The 20977-nt window shown below is 43.6% G+C and overlaps 1 protein-coding gene across 2 annotated transcripts in view; it reads right to left on the reverse strand.

The window, feature by feature from the left end:
* Window positions 1–1328: 1328 nt before the first annotated feature.
* The window catches only part of PLCB1 (phospholipase C beta 1), a 189317-nt gene continuing 169668 nt past the window's right edge, over window positions 1329–20977 (reverse strand). Inside the window, exons 19-35 of one of the 2 annotated variants that reach the window (XM_078596202.1) lie at window positions 19941–20025; window positions 19475–19599; window positions 18951–19105; window positions 17760–17924; window positions 17198–17297; window positions 15984–16088; window positions 15032–15138; window positions 14425–14593; window positions 13241–13288; window positions 12533–12752; window positions 12190–12379; window positions 7282–7358; window positions 5724–5822; window positions 5286–5343; window positions 3807–3893; window positions 3119–3212; window positions 1614–1704 (exon numbers count right to left, since the gene is read on the reverse strand). In XM_078596202.1, the coding sequence (XP_078452328.1) occupies window positions 3135–3212; window positions 3807–3893; window positions 5286–5343; window positions 5724–5822; window positions 7282–7358; window positions 12190–12379; window positions 12533–12752; window positions 13241–13288; window positions 14425–14593; window positions 15032–15138; window positions 15984–16088; window positions 17198–17297; window positions 17760–17924; window positions 18951–19105; window positions 19475–19599; window positions 19941–20025 (1868 nt within the window). In that variant the 3' untranslated portion in view covers window positions 1614–1704; window positions 3119–3134. Of the gene's footprint in view, window positions 1705–3118; window positions 3213–3806; window positions 3894–5285; window positions 5344–5723; window positions 5823–7281; window positions 7359–12189; window positions 12380–12532; window positions 12753–13240; window positions 13289–14424; window positions 14594–15031; window positions 15139–15983; window positions 16089–17197; window positions 17298–17759; window positions 17925–18950; window positions 19106–19474; window positions 19600–19940; window positions 20026–20977 lie in introns of both variants that reach the window. The other variant, XM_078596201.1, reaches the window with a different exon arrangement.

Consider the following 20977-nt stretch of genomic DNA (forward strand, 5'->3'; position numbering starts at 1 on the left):
TTGTGGCGCTCGAACCAGATAAGTGATTGCAACAATGTAATTTCAGAAGCTGCCTCGTGGCTTAAGAAATGTGACCCAAATCCTAGCTCCTCCCACCCCCAATTATCAACCGATACAGCTAAAATTAGGATTCGTGTAAGAACATTTTAACTGCTTAACCACTCTTCCATGTCGTGAGCAAACTTTAAGTTTCCGCGTAGACATTTGGCCCCGGTATTTTCAAAGGAAAGTGCCTATGAGTTCTAGCGAGTTACTCATGTACCGCTTTACTCAATGTGCCATGCATGTGTACAGTGATCTAACAGAGTTGTTGAAGTTCAAACAGTTTTTACAGAGATGCTTCTGTGTCCAGCGTGGCGTATTTTTTCTGTTTGGTCTGTTATTAGTTTCAGGTTTGATAATGTTGTTATGCAAACAATATTATTGCATTGATTATTTTATCAATGCCGTATATAATTTTGTTGTACTCGGTTGCGTGTGAATGACCCATCCGTGAGGTGTAAAAGTCTGAGTGGTGAGCGTTGGCTGGAGTGTGAATTGCTAAACATCCACTTGTGTGAATAATCTTGTACAACATGCTGAATTTTTTCTTTTGCCTTGTGACATGTACAGGTTTTCACATGGCCTCGTGTATTTTGTGACTGCTGCTCAATTCTGCATCGTAATGAGATTGATCCCAATGCTTCCGCTGGCGATTACTTTTAGCGCTCATAATGTTTGACAGCATTTTCTACATTTCACCAAATGTCACTTTCACGTCTACAGCATTAAACGTCTCTCATTGTGGCGCTCTTCAAAGAACAATTCCGTATACAATTTAGCCCATGTCAAAATACGTTTTGCCAATTTCCCAATAAAACTAAAAACTGAAGTGACATCTTTAAAACGATTATTTCATATCATGTATTGTACTTGAAATGTTCGTATTAAAATGATGACGCATGACTTCGAAACATGAACGTGCGTTGTATGTATGTTGAACTTCAAACTGTGCTAATCGTTGCTCTCATTCAACAAAAGCTATACCACAAATTCACCAGCTCCCGCTAAAGCTTGAAGGTGCTCGTTGCTTGCGGTGGCACGGAGCAACAGAAAATATTTTGCGTTATGGAGGTGCTTATTGAAACGCGAAGGCTGTTACCGGAGATGACGGTGAAGTTTGGACTGCCAGTTGCTCGGAGAAAACCGCAGCATCTTCAGGTCTTTATCCGCACTAGTGCCAAAGGTTTCGATTCGCATCTCTTGGATGAATCCCACTTTCTCGATTCCCTCTTCAGCCTTGTTATTCACGAATAAAGGAGAATTAGCAATTTGCAATTAATGTCGAAACTTCCAAGCAGCGTTTACAGAATACGGATTTGCCCGTGAAGAAGTCCACTCTAACAAGAGGTCCCATCTCACACGCTGCCAATTACTACACAGAGGATCGCAAACGCCCAGCGTTTTTGTTCGTTGCGAGGGACTTCTCTATAGCCTCGTGACGTCGTCCGTGTCCGTGACCATCGTCAACGCCTCCCTCTCGACGCCGCCACCGCCGTCCCCCAGCGGCACCACCACCTTCTCGTCCGTCGAGCCAGGAGAGGGCGACAGCTCCACGGGATCCACCGTGAAACGATCCAGAATCATCGTTCTCATGTCCTGCTCCACCTCCTGGGGCAGTGCCTGGAGCTTGCGCGAGTGATCCACCTCCAGCTGCTGCGAGTACTGTGGCGATAAAGTGAGCGTTCTTTAAGACGTTCGCGACAAACACCCGTGACGACACTGGATCGGTGGTAAATCCAGCAGTGGATAGAATTTTTTTTAAATCTAGGGTTTTCAAATTTTGAGCTCCAAGTTGACAGCTGAGTCTGTGTGATAACATCTTTGACTTGCTCTTTGAAGCCATATAATAAGCGATATGTTTTTCTAGTGGTTCTTAATAATAAAACAAAATTAAAAGAACCTTGTTCGACTGAACGTTATATACCTTGAGATGAATCAAAGGCACTCGAATTGGACATGACCTCGATTTTCAATTTCACACAATGTTCTAAGCTGTAGATATTTTTCAAGCCTGGCCGAGTGCAGGAAGTAGTTCCCATGAACACACTTGCCATATTATTCCTAAACAACTGTAGCAGCACAATTTAAAACCCAGCAGAGTGATGTCACCTTGACCCACATGGTACTTTATTATATTGGTTCTCTCTGCTATGCTTTATACCAGTGGTTCTTAACCTGGGGTGCACGCACCCCCTGTGAGTGCGAGACATGGCCAGATTTTTTTTAGAAGGTAAATCATCGAAACACAAATTAGGCAAGGGCATCTAAGTACAACTACTTTGTTTCATCAAACTTATGTATTTATTAACATTATACAAAAGGGTGCAAGGTTAAGAACCACTGCTTCATACGAAAAGAACATCTCAAATCGCAAAACAAATATGTTCGAGATGAATCACATTTTAAAATCGATCTTCTCTCTCCGGTTGCTATGATCATAAATAATCACAATTTATTTTATTTGGTGAAAACACAACAGAAATTTGTTTGCGTGATCATTGATTAGGATTGGTTTTAAATCAAAAGCTGTGGAAGCGTTAATGTTACGTAAATGCACTTCAGGTTGATTTCATAATAATGAGCATTGGGCTATAATGTAAATAATGCATGGACACCCAAAAGGATCTTTTTTTTACATTCTTGAAGCTCAGCTCTTGCACAGACCTGTTGTGAATACCAATGCGTTCATGACACAGACTATGGAGAAACAATATATTTATATCACGCGACTGTCAGATAAGTTTTGATTTGAAGTAGGGTGCAATGTGTGAACATGCTTTTGAATTCACAGCAGTGATGCACAAGCATTTCCACTCGGAGGTGAAATTGACTTTCATTAACATCTCTGCCCCCGATTCACTCATGCCATTTTTAAAACAATAAGAGCCACAAAAATACAAAAGATTGGGCAGGCAAAGAAGTCAGGCACACAAATCAGCTAGCGGCCATCAAGTTGGCCGCATGGGTTCATCGCGGTGGAATGTGTGTGAAGCCACGAACGTTGCACGGTGGTGGTGGTGATTGTTGATGCCACGGCATACCCATGCCGTGCCATGACAAGCCACGTTGTACTTACTACAGCTCGGCAGCCCTTAGTTGGGCCGCAGAGACGGCTGCTCAGTGAGCTGGGAAACCTTCTCAGAAAACTCGTTCGCTACAGCCTGCAAGTACTGTGCCGGGGAGAGTGGGGGAGAGAAGGTGTTGAGGAAAGGCTCCCACGAGAGTGTGCTTTGAAGAGAAGCTATTTCACCCTAGCAAACCCCCCCCCCCACCACCCATCTAGGTGGTGGGATGAAGTTATATTTGTAAAGATCCTGTTGTTAGCTGTACACTCTTATACATTTGCATGAATGCATTAACATTGACCTTGAATGCATTTGAATGCAATAATGTCGTTTGAGTTTACATTGCATATCAACAGTGCCTCTGGTGTGACGTGGAATTAAATTGTGTGCAGGAGACGTAGATGTGTTTTTTTATGGAAACGAAATGCATCGACATCGCATGATTGCAAGAGATGGTGGCAGGTTTGAAAAGGCCTTCATCCAGCAGTGGATTGCTCATGTCTGATTGATAATGATGATATTGAAATGCTGTGATGCAATCGTCCACAATTCTACATCCAGAAAATGAATGTAGCTATAAAAAAAGACAGTAGTACAACAAATTCTAAAATCGGTGTGTACATGAATTTGAAAATAAAATAGAAATGGAATGCTCATGGGCTTCAGAGCGAAATACATTTTGGAAGTCATTGATCTTACCTGGGTTTCCTCTTCGAGGATCTGCTGTAAAACTTCCTTGTGGGAGTCTTCCAGCTTCTCTTGACGTTTGGTTTGAGATTCCGTCAGCTGGGCAACACGAGCACAGAGATATGGCCACATCGATCATGAGGACGTCCATTGCTTAAGAGATGTGATAGACTGGCATTTACAATACAATGTCGCATACCTGCTCTGATGAATTAATCTGCCATCAACCAGTGCAGTATTTGTGCATGGCGTAACTGTCATTTTTGTATTGATGCTCACAAATCCACACCTTTCCAGACACGGCAATGCGTTCTTAATCTCACATACAATCACTCACTTCTAAAGTACGGCACATGCAAGTATTGCCATTTTTTCACTTAATTTTGTCCGTTAACCTATTTGTGCATGATGTAGCTGTGATTTTTCGATAGATGTTAACATATCTGACCTTACATCATGGGACCTCTTTTGCCAGTACCAAAATATACTAATAGGGGTTTTTCCCCTTTTTTCTGGCAACAAAACTGACACCTTTTGCAAGGAATCATGCTTACATTAACCACAATACTTGCAGTCAAATGCAAACAAAAAACAATACTCTGATAATTTATGCATTGTCTTTGAAACTAATTGGTCCACACCAGAGACAGCTTTTTTTAGAGCCTAGTCTCATATGGTGTTCGACCAGATGACGCCAAAAGGCGTACAGTTCAAAGACAACGCACTACCAGAGTAATGAGAGCTCGGGGTGAGCAGCTACTTCATGGGACCTCTTTTGCCAGTACCTTTTTACACATCCACATCCTCCGAATTGCTATATGTGATGCAATCTATACTGACTTTAGAAAGTAACTTTATATTATTTATTTGTCTCATGATAATAGGTTTTTCCCCTTTTTTCTGGCAACAAAACAGGTGTTAAGATGTTAAAACACCAAACTGAAACCTTCTACAAGGAATCATGTCTGCATTAACCACAATACTTGTGGTCGGAATGTAAAAAAAAAACATACTCTGATAATATGCCTTTTGGCGTCATCTGGTCTAACACTGTTTGAGACGAGGCTTAAAAGAAAGCTATCTCTGGTGTGGACCAATCAGTTTCAAAGACAATGCATTTATTATCAGAGTGTTTTTTGTTTGCATTCTGACCACAAGTATTGTGGTTAATGCAGACATGATTCCTTGTAAAAGGTTTCAGTTTGGTGTTTTAACAACTTCACACCTGTTTTGTTGCCAGAAAAAAAGAGGAAAACCTATTATCATATTTTGGTACTGGCAAAGGAGGTCCCATGATGTTATTTGTCTCATTGTGGTGATTTAAGATAAAGTAGCTCCTTTTTATTGTCATTCTACTCTCATGCATCATGCAAATCAAACAAATCCTTGGAAAAATATAACAAAAGCAGTACAAGCACGGGGAATTCATGAGACCAGTGTTTGAGGAAAAACAAACATCAGCTGTTGCTTATTGTCTGTGTGTGTACATACCATTTTTATTGTCTGCACCACTTCTTGAATATGGGTCCTGTTGATTTCAGTCTTGAGCCTATCAAAGGAAAGAATTGAGAACAATTATTACAAGCAGATGCCACTGCGTTGTTCTGCAAACGCTTACGTATTTGAATCTGGTGTTGTCTGTGGCCAACGGTAACGGAATGACACAACGCCACACAGAACCTGATAATCGCAATATTTCTTTGAAATATAATTTGGGCTGTTTTGAAGTCTGAATGTCCTTACATGGCAGGTCGATGTGAAGCATTAGAGATTCCGTTTAATCACCGTGTCCAATACACCTGCATAGCTTGTACAATTCAGTTACTGTGGAATCACCGATCTCTTAATAAATTAACGTTTGAGAAACAAAAAGTACACACGAGTGGAATTATTTTAAATCTGCAGCAATCCCTCGGGTCCGACTCGTACCCTTCCACCTCTTGCTTGTCCTTCGTGTCTTTGGACATCACCTCTGTGATCTTCTCCTGCCGCCTGCCGTCCATTTTCTTCTTCAGCTCTTTAGTTTCTCTGAAAAAAAAAACCAGAGCAGATGTTGTTTTGCGCACGGCGCCGTCTTGTCGCTTTGGAGAGCCGAAGATGAATGTGTCGAGCGGTCTCGCGTCGTTTCTTAAAGCGTGGCAAGTCGCTGCTGTCACACGTGGACTGACGCTCGCACACAACAAACGGTGAAGCGGAGGCTACTTCTTTAGATTGCACATTGCCACCTTTTCTGATACCTTCATTGCCCCGAGTTTCGAGGAATTATGAACAAGAATGGGAATATAAAAAAAATAAGAATAGGTTTTACCCTTTCTGGCAATAAAACAGGTGTTAAGACGTTAAAACACCAAACATAAACCTTTTGCAAGGAATGGTGTTTGAACGTCCTAACACCTCTTGTTTTCTTGCCAGAAAGGGTAAACCGATTCTTATGTTTTCATACTTTTATGCTGGCAAAAAAGATCCCATTTTGTCGCTGCTCACCCCGAAGAATGGGAATTTTAGTATTTATTTTATTTACTTTGAATGTTAAAATTTTTTAAGTGCTCAAGTTGAAATAAGTTAAAAAGCCTCTCTGATATTATTGCAATTCTGTACTTGATTTTTTTCCCCCAGTGCTTTCTTAACAGCAGTGGCAAATATACCAGACGATTTCAATAGAGGGCAATCTTGAGCACGCGATGAGGCCATCTCCTATTCAGCCTCATATTTACGTGCTATGAAGAAGGCTCAATGCCCAAAATGTCGCCTATTTATATGTTTCCTCTTAAGGCAAGTGGTGTTATTGATGAAGTTGAGTTTTTTCATATTTTCTGTTTGCACTCAGTCACATATTCACTTTAAGATGTTTTTCGTTCATGTTTTTGTTTTTTGTTTGTTGCGGTTGCACCCGATTCAAGAGCAGCGAATGGCTCACAGGGCTATACCTAATAAATTAACTTGAACTTGGTTATGGTGTAGAGATCTGACATTTGATACAAACGTGATTGAGTCTGTTCTCATATCAGGAAAAATCTGAAAGTGAAAAGTTTACAATTTGCGGGACCCCCCCCCCCCCTAGGTGGATATTTTTGTTTAGTATTCGAGTCTAGGCCTACAACATTTGCATTCAGAGGTTTTAAAGGATCCTGAAACCAAATACGACAGATTTTTTAATTCCTTAAATAAAAATTTGTTTATGTTGGGCCCCCTAAAATTTAAATACATTTTTTGTGAAGGGCGTTCAAAACAAATACTGTTATGTAATCTTCTCAATAAATAGTTTTGGGTACTTAAAAAAAGCTACACCATTTTTGACAAGGCAGGTGTAGTCTGGCATCAGTTTCTAATAACAAAGGCAGAAAGAGAATGGTTATCTCCTTCTGTGTTGGCTGTATTTTGTAATTGAACCAACTTGAACTAAAATGTGTTTTTTTCTAAAACAGGTACCCATACCACGTTTAGTTCACATTCATCGTTTGTGATGAATCAGGAGGTGCAGCCTCACCTCTCACAGATGTCTCTCAGCTTCTTGAGCTGAGTAGCCTGGCACTCCACGGCAACTTCGTGCAGTTTCTGCACCATCTAGGAACAAAGGCACCAAAGACAAAGATCCCCCGGTATAGCCTTAACAGACTTCTGGGGCAAGTGCCGTTAGCGAGCATCGATGAAGGTCGGCACGGCACATGAGGGGTGCGTGTGGGCAGCGCCACTGCCGGTCGCCTTTGTCTCCCCCAGTGGCGATGTTTACACACCGCACCAGGTACTCAATTGAGGCTGAGTCGACCTAGGGGAGGCCCAGGACCAGTTCAGATAATCGTCAATGGTATTGGCCATGATCGGGAATAGAACCCGGGCCTCTGGGTTGGTAACGCAACGCGCTAACCACGACACTACCGCTGCCAACTTAGTGCATTGTCTGAACCATCTGGGGGGCACTTGCACCACATGCCAAACAACACACACGGAGTGCAATTTCCATTAACACCATTCCTAGTACACAAAGTCTACCACAACATTGGCTATGTTTTAAACGATTTACAAATAATTTCCGTCTTGACTCTACTGCAGAACTGGCTGACGACGACAAATCCCAGACGGTGATCGGAAATAAGTTCCACGTAAATGGGCCGGACACTGAAAAAGTTTGGGGTCAGTGTGAGTGTGAGTGAGTGGGTGGGTGAGTGTGTGAGTGGGTGAGTGTGTGAGTGGGTGAGTGTGTGAGTGGGTGAGTGTGTGAGTGGGTGAGTGTGTGAGTGGGTGAGTGTGTGAGTGTGAGTGGGTATAATCAGTGGGTGGGTGAGCAGGTGAATGGATGTGTCGGTGAATCCGTGGGGTGGCAGCACACAGCTGTAACCCAGCGCTATAGAAAGCGAGGGCTGCGGCATCACATACATTTTGTGAAACTCCCTTCCCGTGGGCGTAGAGATGCCATATCCTGGCTTGCCAGTAGAATGCGGTGCACTAGGTGTGGACTAATCTCGATATTTATTTTTGTCAGCATTATGCGAGTGTTGGCCGCTGCCATGCGTGGGTTTTTCCGGGTGATCCAGTTTCCTCCCACACCTATAAACATTAATTGTGGCTGAAAACACCTTCATACAGTAGAACCCCTCTTAACGACCACCCCTGTTAATGACTAATCGCTTAACGACGGACCTCCATAGAGCTCAATGTGTTCGCTTACCGACCGTTCCCATGTTAATGACGGGCTGATATAGGTACAGTAAATATTAATTAATGCATGGGTTAACCATGCTTTTAATATTATGTATGTATAATGTTGTTAGTATCTGTATGTATTAATATCAATAGTTTTAATATTATAAAGTACGTTTTTTGGGCGAAAAAGGGTAACTTTTCGATGCTATCAGAACGAATTAAGCCTTTAACGTGTATTTCCTATACTCGCTTAACGACCAAATCACTTAACGACCGGTTTCGTGGAACGAATTACCGTCGTCAAGAGGGGTTTCATAATATATATGTACCTCTATGTCGTAGATTGTGCAGCATTCTGAGATACAATTTGCACGAATGATGCGGTATAAAAACACTGATCATTATAACAATCATAATTATCAGTGAGTAAGCGGGTTGCGTAGGTGGCAGAGTCGATGAGTGTGGTTGAGTGTGATCCGGTTGAGTGAACAAGCGGGTGAATTGGTGAGGCAAGTAGGTGGGGGAGTGGGTGAGTGAGTGGGTGGGTGAGTGAGTGAGTGGGTGAGTGAGTGATTGAATAGGTGGGTGCGTGAGTGGACGGCTGGACACTGCAAAGCTACTGGGGCCCGCTATCTCGACGTCTGTGTGCGAACAATCAGGTCATCGTGTGCTGCTGCTGCTGCCCGGAGTTTACGACACTGGCTCAGGCAGCGACTGGCACCGCACACAAATCAGCGAGATAGGACAGCGCAGGGCTCGGTGTAAACACTTGTGTAGATAAGCATGCACGGCTTGTATTCCATCCCCTGCAAGACCAGACTGGAAACTGGTGCAGCAGTGCGTGGTGAATAATGCGAGCAATGCAATAAAAGCAGCCGAGCACTGGTCGGTCCTCTTCCATTGCAAATCAAGCATAATTTGATTTTGTCGTTACACTTTTACAATCAGAAATAATTTTATTGCGCAGGAATACTTGAGTTTTAAGATAGTTTATCAGGAGGGTTCCTGCATTGGGGATTTGGCACGTTGGAGGAAACTGGCGTACCCAGAGAAAGCCCACACCTTCTGTTCGAAGGGATAACATTCAAAGCTCCGAACAGACTCGCAAATCAATTCCTGTAATGCTATCAACTGGCCACCGTGCAGCCCAAGCCGACAACATCTGGTATTCATCGGCAGCATTAACCAAGCTGCAGTCTGATTTGCTTGTGAGATCTGACAAGATTGGGTACATTTTAGGTTGATTTGGTTGTAGGTGCTCCATGCATCACACTTTCAGTGCAATGCTTCGTGATATTTAAAGACCTGCACAACATATTCTAATGTGATAATTGGTTCTTTACCCTTCTATCTGGCAACAAAACTGACACCTTTTTACAAGGAGTCATGTTTGCATAGACCGCAATACCTGCAGTCATAATACAAACAAAGAACATAACTCTGATAATGTGCACTGTCCTTAAAGTTGATTGATCCACACCCGAGACAGCTTTCCTTAGAGCCTAGTCTCATATGGGTTGGACCAGATGACGCCAAAAGGCGCACGTCATCTGGTCCAACCCATATGAGACTAGGCTCTAAGGAAAGCTGTCTCGGGTGTGGATCAATCAACTTTAAGGACAGTGCACATTATCAGAGTTATGTTCTTTGTTTGTATTATGACTGCAGGTATTGCGGTCTATGCAAACATGACTCCTTGTAAAAAGGTGTCAGTTTTGTTGCCAGATAGAAGGGTAAAGAACCAATGATCATATTTTTACTGGCAAATGAGGTTCCCATAGTGTATATTCTGATGTGTCTGGCTTGGTAAATGTAGGTGTCACATTGGGTTGACCAAGTCAGACAGGAAAATCTTAATTTTAACGGTAATCTAACCCAGGACATTTTCTACATTTATCTTAATTGTGCAACAAAAATGTGCTGTATGTTTTCTTTAGATTTTGATCATTACACCTGTACCAGTGTGTTAATATTACACGGTACTCATGCGATTTTACATGCACCGCTTCCTTTTCACCAGAAGAGGGCGAACAAATACCGTAACCATCAGCGAGGTCCAGAGAATTAAGAAAACATTCACAGCACACCGAGGCTGGTGAGGAAATGGTTGTGCGTGCTGTATGTGAGTGGATTATTTTTTTTTGACTCCTATAGGCCTGTTGGCAAATGTGGTAGTTGCAATGACAGGGGAAATGTTCATACCTCCGCACCTATTATCACGGTTGGCGACGTATGGTGCGAATTAAGTTCTAAATACATATCTGATTGACATGTGGGGAGTGGCCCTTCCTCATAGCACATGTGCAATGATGAAGGGCAATTGCCTAAAACGTTTCTCGTTATAATATGTATATATATTTTTTTTAAGGCAGTGTTGTTGACAATGTGCTGAGTTTTGTTCGTAAATTGTGCTTGTGCACCACTGCCAAATGATCATTAAACTATTTCTGTGGAGTAGTTTCTGGGGCAGAGCCTAGTATGTGAGTACTGACACCTGCCATTTCGCAGAGGTTCGCGGTTCAATTCTAGCAGGCTGCCCTGGTTATTACTACAGTTGTATTCACCATATATATGCGTCAACGTGGATGGTAAATATCCCCTGAAGTATTTGTTTTACTTTTCGATTTAAAGCTTTCGTGACTGCAGGGATATTTGTTTTACGTCAAACATTGCCAAATTCCAAAGTATTATCCGTAAATTACTCAATTGGGATTACGATCATCAGTCTCCACTGGCAGGCTGGGTGCGGAGTCACCCTGTGTCACACAGGGACCACTACCACACTGTGGATGCCCTTAGGATGTTTGGGCTGAGAGGTGATGAAAGGCGCTGGCATGTAAATGCAGAAGATGAAGATTATATCTGTGTTCGTCTCTGCAAATAATTTCTCCAGGGGAAACCACTTCCTTGTGACTTATCTATGCACATGCTGAATAATTGGATTAATTTTCCGCCACTTTTTGGTCACTTCTTTCATTCCAGCAAAGGCTCATATCATGGAATTAATTCAGCGTTTCGGGGAGGGGGGGGCAAAACTCCAGTGACTCATTTGCGCAAACAGCTTGGATAATTGCGTTAAATATTAACAACTTCCAGGTCGCTCCTCTTATCTGTGCAAAGACTCGAATAACAAAAATAACTCTTGACCAGACCATTAATTTACGTGGATAGATTTAGGGTAATGATCAATAGGAAGAGCGGATAATAGGTATAGTGATGAGAGGAGTTTTAATGACCATATTTCCAATTAACTTTTTTTTTATCTCAGTAAGTGACATTTATTCGAATGAAAGTTAGTGCGAATGTAAAATATTTTGTAATTAGTAGACAATGAATGAGTATTCGCTGGAAACAAGCTCCATGCGATGGATTCCATCCAATTACAGACAGCGACTATCAGGACGCTACTGCAAAAACACCGTAAATGACATCATACAACGCCAGTATTGGCCATTACACAGACAAGATTTCCTCCTGGAAAACAAGAATATACTTATGTTTTCTCTCAGGGGCAGGGAGTCTGTCGGCAACATCTGTACGTTCGTGTTGAGATTAGTTGGGTGAGCCAGCGGACGACTCAGAGTAGCCTGGTGAACGTCTGAAATGATCGAGGCCTTGGCAGTGCCGTTCTTCTCGACTTTCAGAGGGGCACATTTTGATTCGAAAAAGCTGAGGTATTCCTCCGACCTCTCGTCGGGAGCCTGGTGGCCGCTCTGAACCTTCCTCCGCGCGATATCGGACGTCGGACACGCACCTGCTTGATGTGCTGCTGCCTGCGCGCCTTTTCCAGCTCGCAGTGGTCCTGCCGCATGTGCAGCATCTCCTCCTGCTGCTGCTGCTTCATCTCCGTGATCTGGCGGCCGCCCTGCCCCTCCAGCGCCGACAACTCGCCCTCCAGGCTGGCGGAGGGGCTCATGCTTGGAGACATGCTCAGTGACCTGCTCCTGCAGCCGACGACAAAAAATTGACAGAGGGACAAAAACGAAAAGTTAACGTCGGTTGACACTTTTCCTGAAAATCCAATCGATGGAAATTGTGGACTGAACCCGGTGTCCTGCCTTGCAAATTGAGTTGGCCGCATGCCGGTTGAAACTCACTTCTTCTTAATTGACTTCTTGAGGGCCTTCTCCAAGCTGACCCTCTGCTTAATGAGCTCCGCCTGAAGGTCGGACAGCCTCGCCATCTGCTCCTTGGCCAGCTCGGCGATGCGCTTCTGGTGCCGTTTGCTCAGGTCTTTGGCCTCCTTGTGCTGCTTGAACTGCAGCTTCAGAATGGCCTTGTGCTGCTTTATTTGCTCCACCGTGAGAGCCTCCACACCTGCAGAGAGACACTGCTGGAGATCAACCCGTTTCCACACGACGGCGACCACACACTAACAGCGAGATAGCATGCCTTAATCGTTGAGGACAAATTAGAGGGACAGATCTTAGAAACATAAATTGCCACTTTTGTTAGTTCTTTTGACCATTGGCCATCAACCCTCCTACCAAAGCCCACTCACTTTTCTTAACAGTTTGACTGATGTTATTCACCCGCATATGCTCTCCAATTCATGCGTCTTTCAGTGTAATTCGAGGCGTGCCTCTCACGTGTACAATATGTACCACGGAAATTTGTGGACTGAATCTCCATCGAAGATGATGATCCCAGCAGTTCTCGTGAAATGTAAATAATCTTCAGTTACTCAAATGTTAAAGGTCCACGTTTTAATTAAACAAATGTAGGGATATATAGTTAAATATTGCTGAAGGGGCGTTTTTTTTTGGCAAATGTCAAAACAAAAAGCTGAGTTGGCAAGAGGTTACCTCTCAAGATGCTGGCCAAGACGTCATCTTTCTGTGGTGGTGGTTTTGCTGCAATGCAAATGTGGGGAAAGTTATGTTTTAAAGTGCACATAGAACTGTTACTTTATGTAATGACACTGAGGCTGAACATACTAAGCCTAGCCTGCGACAGGGATAATTTCATCTTCATGAAGTCTCTTCGTAAATTTTGCTTTGGCAAAAATTAAATAAAATGTCGAAAGTGGCATAGGAACGATAATAAAAGTGTGAGCGATGCACTGGAACAGTGCACATGACTTGGAGCTGCATAAGAACTATCCCTCACTTGCTAAAATGATGACATATTTCTAAACGAAACTTTTTATTTTACCAGATAAGGCCCACAGTTATACAGCTCTTTTTCAGCAGTGATTTGGTTACGAATAATAGCTCGACAAAGTGGCTTATCATGTGCAAATTTATAGCAAGCAAATACTCTAAACGTATGTTTCTAAATGTGGAGGGAAAACCAGAAGGCCCGGAGAAAAATCCACGTGACCATGGAGAGTCATGCAAACTCTAAATATATAACAGGTGTCAGGGCCAGGATTGAACCCACGACCTCCTGTATATCAGGTGAGGTAGTTTACATCTCGCTACGAAGGTGCCCTCATTTCAATAGTTAATATATAAAATTGTGAGTTATACTGTTACCAGTTTTGATAAGATTAAAATACACTCCGGTTATGAAGGTTAAATAGGGGCAAACATCGATGGGGTTATCCCTGCTGAAATATTAATGGTTGTTAAAATACAAATATGAAACTAGCCATGCAACAATGTGATCGACTTAGAGCATAACATGTGTTGCACTTACAATGCATGAATTGATTGGAATGCGTATGTATCGTGGGCAAAGGGGCAGCTCTGCAATTACTTGTTTCACGCTACTGCTGGTGCAAGGGCCTGCTCTAGAGAAAGCTGTAGAGCCCCTCCAGTAGGTTTTGGCCATGCTTTTTATGCAAATCAGTGGTGAAATTATAATCTACACTAACGGAGAGAACACAGTTGTAAAATGAGAAACAGTACAAACGAGACTCTAATAAATCAGACAAGGTATCGCTTCGTTAACCACATGCTGACCTTGAATCTTGAAAGTTCAATTAATTGCTGGGGAGGTGTGGTGAATTGCTGATGGTCTGTATGGAGCGCATGCGGCGCTGTACCTGGTGACTTGACAGTGTCGGTTGGGCCGGATCCCTGCGGAGCTCCGGGTGGCGCGGCCACTTTGTGCGGTGCAGGGGGCATGGATATTGGCCCATCCTCGGAAATCTGCCTCAGCACCAAAGCACTCACGCCGTTCTCCTCCTTCTTAATGATCTTGGGAACGACTTCCTGTCAACAAGCAAGCAGTGTGCGAATCAATCCGGAGGCATCCTTGGCAATGGGCCACGCTCGCCAATCTGCTAATCAACTTGGGTTGAATACGCGCAACACTGTAAGTACGAAGCGGGGATTACAAGCTGGAAACAAAACAATGCTTTAAAAGAAATTGCACTTGACCAGAACCATACACAGGTGACTGGATTGTGCTGCCATACGTGCACTTTCATTTACTCAGAGTTGTCAGGCACATCATATGTATGCACATCTTCAATATTGTAAGTGGGCCAAAAAAATGAGCAACCTGCAAAACATTGTGTGAGCGGGGTGGGTGGGTGGGGAGAAACTGCATGTAAATATTTCGCACTGTATGGCAAAGCGAGATTGTATACATTCGCAGCAATACGCCACATCTCCAACAGGGCAGCGAGGCCCATGAGCCATACGCACTTCCGTAGTCCCTTCGTCGAATTCGCCGATGAGCGCTGCCAGCTGCTGGGCTCTCTGCTCCATGAGGCTCACGTAGCGAATGGGATTGGCGAGCGCCTCCGTCAAATCTGGGGAGGGAACGGCGGCACGCAAATGTGTCTCGGCGGTTTTTATACTGAAGCAGCACCTCTTCGATCAAACCTGGAAATGAGGGGAAAAACCCCGGTGTGTCGGGATAATAATGCGGGCCGGAAAACCCGTACGTGTCAAACAACACACAACACACAGCCGTAGTCCGTATGCAACATACAATCGGCATGTCTTGGAAGAGTGTCCTTTTAACGCATGTTTTTGTCTGTTTGAACTTGCATAGTACGTGTAGAGATAAATTACGTGTATTTTCTAACATAATTAGTTTTTCGTCCAAAGATCATCATCACTGCTTGAGGAAGGCCTTCCCATGGTATTTCAGTCTAAGAGGGGTTTGTTTGATCATATTTCACCACGCCGGTCAGTGCAGGTTGGAGAAGGGGTGGTGAGTGCCGGGGCCCAGGACTGGATTAAATATCACTCGCTACTGATGTGAGCTCATTGGCTGTGGTCAAGAGTCAAATTGGGGCCATTCAGGTTCATAGCGCAATTTGGTAAACACTAGGCCACGGCTCCACCCTTATTATCCAACAGTGTTCATTGCCACCAGGTGACAGCACACTCTCAACAATAACTCTTCAATGCAAAGGAGAGCTGGGTGTAGCACCCATGTAATCAGGGGCTACATTTACGACCGAATATTTTCCTCATAGCTTGGTATGCCAGAAGGGGCTGGGCACATGATTCGTTGCCACGGCGACAGTGAGATCTACTGTGGATGTCATGTGCTGGGCATGGAAATGTCTTCCTGGTCGCTGACCCCGACCGAAAGTAAGTCGTGCGTGTTATGAACGCTCATATGTTTGAAGTAAAGGACACGAACCTGCAAATGCATCGGGGACATAGTCCTTGACTTGTATGTAGACCAAGATGGCTGGTAAGGCCAGGGCCTGGTTGCTTTCGTTACGCAAACAGATGTGCCGATAACCTAAACACAAAACCATACATCTCATTTTAATTTCCAGTGTCAATCCACAGTCATTCTCCAGCCTCTGCTGGATGAAGGACCCCCCCCCCAAGTAAAATGTTAATTAAATGAATCCTTCCCTCGCACACATTTATGATTGCGTAATGTTCTTATTTCATGTAATTTTTGCACAATTTCAATACCTCGCATAATTACAAAAGAGTTTAAACCTATGCTGTTATATAAAATAGGATATTTATAGCAGTCAGGCCACTTAGGCACAATTATAGCTTTCCCACCACTTAAAATTAACATGTTGTTATACAGAGAAGATTTAATGTAATGTATCGAACAAATACGAGCTTTAAACATGCACATGTTCAGCCATTTATTGATCCGCTGCTGAATGAGGGCCTTCCCTGTATACGTCATGGGGGTTATTTAATCACGCTTCACAATACTGGTTCATTGTGGGCTAGTTAAAGCAAAGAGCAGAGACAAGGGAACACCGAAGTGCATCAACAGTTTTAATGCATTTTCTCTCTGCTGCCCACAACTTAGCCCATGACGCCTGTTATGCATTGTGGTCACCCATCAAAGCAATATCCAGGTTAAACCTTGCTTGGCTTCTGCTTAATATTATGAGCCAGAATGCATTCCCAAATATTGTAATTAATCCTAGGCATTAAAACATACAATTCTTCTTGGTTCTTTCGGTAAAGTCACGTAGAAGGGAAGTAATAAAAAAAACATAATAAAATAAAATAATTCTCACGTGACTTTACCGAAAGAACCAAGAAGATGAATCCCTGCAGTCACGAAAGCTTTAAATCGAAACATACAATTCTATTCATCAAAATACACAAAAGCTCAACAGATTCATCAGTAACCTGCCCTAAAATGGAAAACAACACATACTATTGGCAATATTTTGGGTATTATTCTTCATAAGTGATATTAATAGGGACAATGCCTGCAACAGCTCATTGTATCTATTGCATATTTATATATTTTTTACTTCTAGGGAAGTGTTACCGACGAATGTGTTAATTTTTTGTTTTTAATCTGAGCTTATGCACCACTGCGAATGCGGTACCACCAAAATAATTTTGTTCTGAACACAAGCGCACCCGGGCGGATGGCCGACACGGGCATGATGCGGTGGCCCAAGAACTTGCCGCCGTCCTCAAATACGGCGACTCGGAGGCAGGCGAGCGTGGGCAGCACCACCTACGGCACCAGTCATAGAGGGGTGGGGCCCAGGGGTTAATACGGCAGAGGAACGTGGCATGACGGTGCCGAGTATTGGGGGGGGGGGGTGGGGGGTAAACACGATGAGCAACAGTTCTTTAAACTTGAATGCGAAACGTATCAAAAAACACCGAAGATTACGTAAGAAACCAAAAACAAACAAACATGCAATGTGCGTGACAGTTTAGATTTTCAAAATGTACACACGTTTTTACGCTTGGATGTTTTAGAAATAAATGACGAATTTGTTGCCTCAGAGGACTCGATTACACCATGAGGCCATTAAAGACATGCTGGAAAAAGTTTTATTATTTTACTTATCAGTTGAAAAACACATTTAAAATCGCCCGTATAGTTTTCCAACACCCAATGTATATCACAGGCGTCATTTGCATTCTGCGTGGATTGAATGCACATTTCATAACGCGTGTATGATGGTACCTTCTTAAATACAAACGGCTCCTCGTCCCAAACGGGGTTGATGGAGTTTCCAGGTGCCGTCTTGGTCTTGTAAATTTTCCTCTTCGTATCGACAGGCAGCCCAAACATGTCCACTTCCACGAAGCAGCCGACCTTCTTGTCAGAGAGGAATTGGCCTGAAATCACCTGCACACGGCCACGTGACGGGTAAGTTTCACCATTAAACAATATTTGTTTAATCGGCAACAACAAACTTTATGACCCGCCCCCAATGGACATCTGTGAAAACGAGCTTCATAGCTCATCGGATGTTCTTGAAGTCTAAATAAAGGTTCTCATTCTGATTCCGATACACAGGCCTGACTTGAGTGTTGGGAGGAAGGAGGGTACAACTGTACTGGCATTCCAAGCTCGGGGAAGGCTTGTAAATTAATCACAAACATATAGTAATTTCCTAATTGACCAATGTGTCATACTATGTACATGTAATGCGCAGTCCATAGGATACAATTGGGATATTGGAGTCAAGCAATGAATATCATGGAAACTGAACCGACTCCTATGGTGAATACTAAATGTATGGTACACAGCGATTTATTTTGTCGTTTAATATTTCAGCCACCTGCTTCATGGCAATATTTGTCCCAAGTAAAATTGAGCAAAGTTACGTGTTTAGTTAAACTAAATTATTTTTTATTTTATCAGGTAAGGCCCACTGAGCTAGATAACTATTTCTGTCAAGAGCGACCTGGCCACATGATAGCTCAACGAAGTGGCTTACCATGCAAAAAATACTCTAATTGTGGAGGGGAAACCCGGAGCACCCGAAGAAATATCCACAAGACCACAGGGTGAACATGCAAACTCCAAATATACAGGCATCAGGGCCGGGATCGAACCCACGACCTCCTGTATACCAGGAGAGGTAGTTAACATCTCGGCACCGCCGTGCCCCCAAAACGTACAATCACAGCCTGGGCAAAGTTGCGCCATTTGAGAATGGGGAATGGGGATGGTGATGGGGGAATGTGGGATGAATAAGGGGGGAGAAGGGGGCAGCCAATAATGAGGGCCCAGCATTTCTCTCGACAAGTGACATGTCAGGACAGCGCTGCGCCAAGCCGGGCCAAAGGTGTGTGCTCGCTGTGTTGGGTAAGAGAATCGTAAGTGCTGTATCCGTGCTAAGCGGTAGATGCCCCCTCCTGGCCTCACCTTCACAGAGACGGTGTTAGCAATGATCCCATCCACCGTGTTATCAGAGAATGGGTCGAAGTGCTTATCTGAACGCCGCATGAACTCTGGCTTGAGGATGTAGCCGCTCCTGCGGTTGTACTCGAACATGCCGATGTTTAATTGCATGGCCAGGTCTGTTCCGCAGAAACAAAACAAAGGCTATTATTCATCTGCAGCATCGTGTTTCTGAAGACAAATGACTCTTTCATTAAACATCTGGAAATGAATTGTGCACCGAAGGAACTAATTAATAATGTCCACATATTAAACATGATATAATACACACCAGTAGTGATTATCTCGTGAACGGACAAGGCCCTGTCATAACAATGTGGAATTTCTGCCACTTTTATCACGCTTACCAAACTGAGGTGAGCATGGCCCCTGTGCTCATGTTATAGCGTGGGGAGAAACTTTTGCCTTGAACACACTTTTGAAGGCCACCCGCTGTCTATGCCGTGGGATGCTATCGTGTGCTGATGTAGGTGAGGAGCAGGGGTTACCCATTGTTTGGTAGTTGAGGGCAACCAGCTGACAGCCAGCATTCCAGAACACCTGCGGCATGTAGTTTGAAGAGTCGACACGCGTGCCCTTCGGGTAGATGCGACTCAGCTGACACTTGTTGTATCTGAACCGCCGTGCGAGTGAAGAAATGTGTGGGCAGCAGAGAGTGTTGATGCCTTCGGCTTCAACGGGACAAAAATAGCTGGGCTGCTTCAAGACGGAAACGGGGACTGAATGTTCAAATGTCATGCCAACTGATGGTAAATTAGCAATGAGTTTTCATCTGCACCTCACATGCCAGCAATGGTGGTGCATGGGCTGCATGCAAGTATTACCGCAGTGATTCCAATTGTATTTACAAGAAGAAGAAAAAATGTAACAAGGTCATAGACTCAAAGGCTATTCAAGCTGCCCGTTGAATGTTCTAAATGCGGGGGTGGTCAAATGTTCAAATGTAAAGGATACTCCACGAATTCCACGGGGCACTTGGTGAGCTGCTCCATGCCTTTTGTCTCAACAAAAGAGGACATTTCGTAGCTTCGATTTTTTTCTGCAGAATACAACAACAAAATAAACCATTACAAGGGGTACAGGCCACTGGCGAACAGACCGGTCCAACATTTTGAATGTTCCACGTGTAATGCGAATCCCTTAAGGAATATTAAATAGTGTTTATTTATATTACTTGTGGGGTGATTCAAATAATGTGTAAGCGCAGGCAATGGGAGCTTTTATCTGAAGATATTGTTTGTGCAGTATCATTGGCATACATTGGAGCACCATGTGGCATGCAAACATTACCACTGCCGCAACAATACGTCCGCTCATGCGCTTGGGTATGTAAACAACTCTTTGCGACACTAGATGGCACACCATGTTTGCTACGTTACACTGCATCACATCTGCATTCACTGTGGTGAATAAATGCAGTGTTTACATGGTGCTGATTACATACCAATATAATGGTAATAGCCTAATTCTCAGCACTGTATGGGAGGGTGTACGTGCTTAATGCAGCATACTTTAAGGGCTTGACAAAATCAACACACATCGCAGCGACCCACGGGATCTGCATTCAGAGCTCGTACAAGCATCAAACATGACTGCATATTTAGAGGGTGTGCATGATTATGCAGGATGCATGAAGAGTGGCAAACCGGCAGGAAGTAAAGATCACAACTAGACGTTCTAATTAAGTTAATGAAGTGGGAGGCTTGGAAAAGAGATTTTCTAGTGCCGCTTTGAAGCGAGGAGAAATGTGTACGAGAAAAAAAGCCGCCCTCCCCAAAACATTAACTTTGATTTAAAATGCATCTTAACCACTGTGGCCGAGCGAGTGAGTGGGAGTGAATGCTTTGATGTTTTGCAATTGAGGATGCAATGGTCACCCGTTAGTGCCTCCCCTGCTGCTGAAGGTGCAGCCCCCTCCCCCCCCTTCTAATTTCAAATAAAAAATGTTGGTAAAATATTTAACAGCAGTGCCAATTAAGTGATGGCCAGCA

The sequence above is a fragment of the Lampetra planeri genome, chromosome 7 (genome assembly GCF_965212315.1).
Source record: "Lampetra planeri chromosome 7, kcLamPlan1.2.h2, whole genome shotgun sequence".
In the NCBI taxonomy this organism is placed as follows: domain Eukaryota; kingdom Metazoa; phylum Chordata; class Hyperoartia; order Petromyzontiformes; family Petromyzontidae; genus Lampetra; species Lampetra planeri.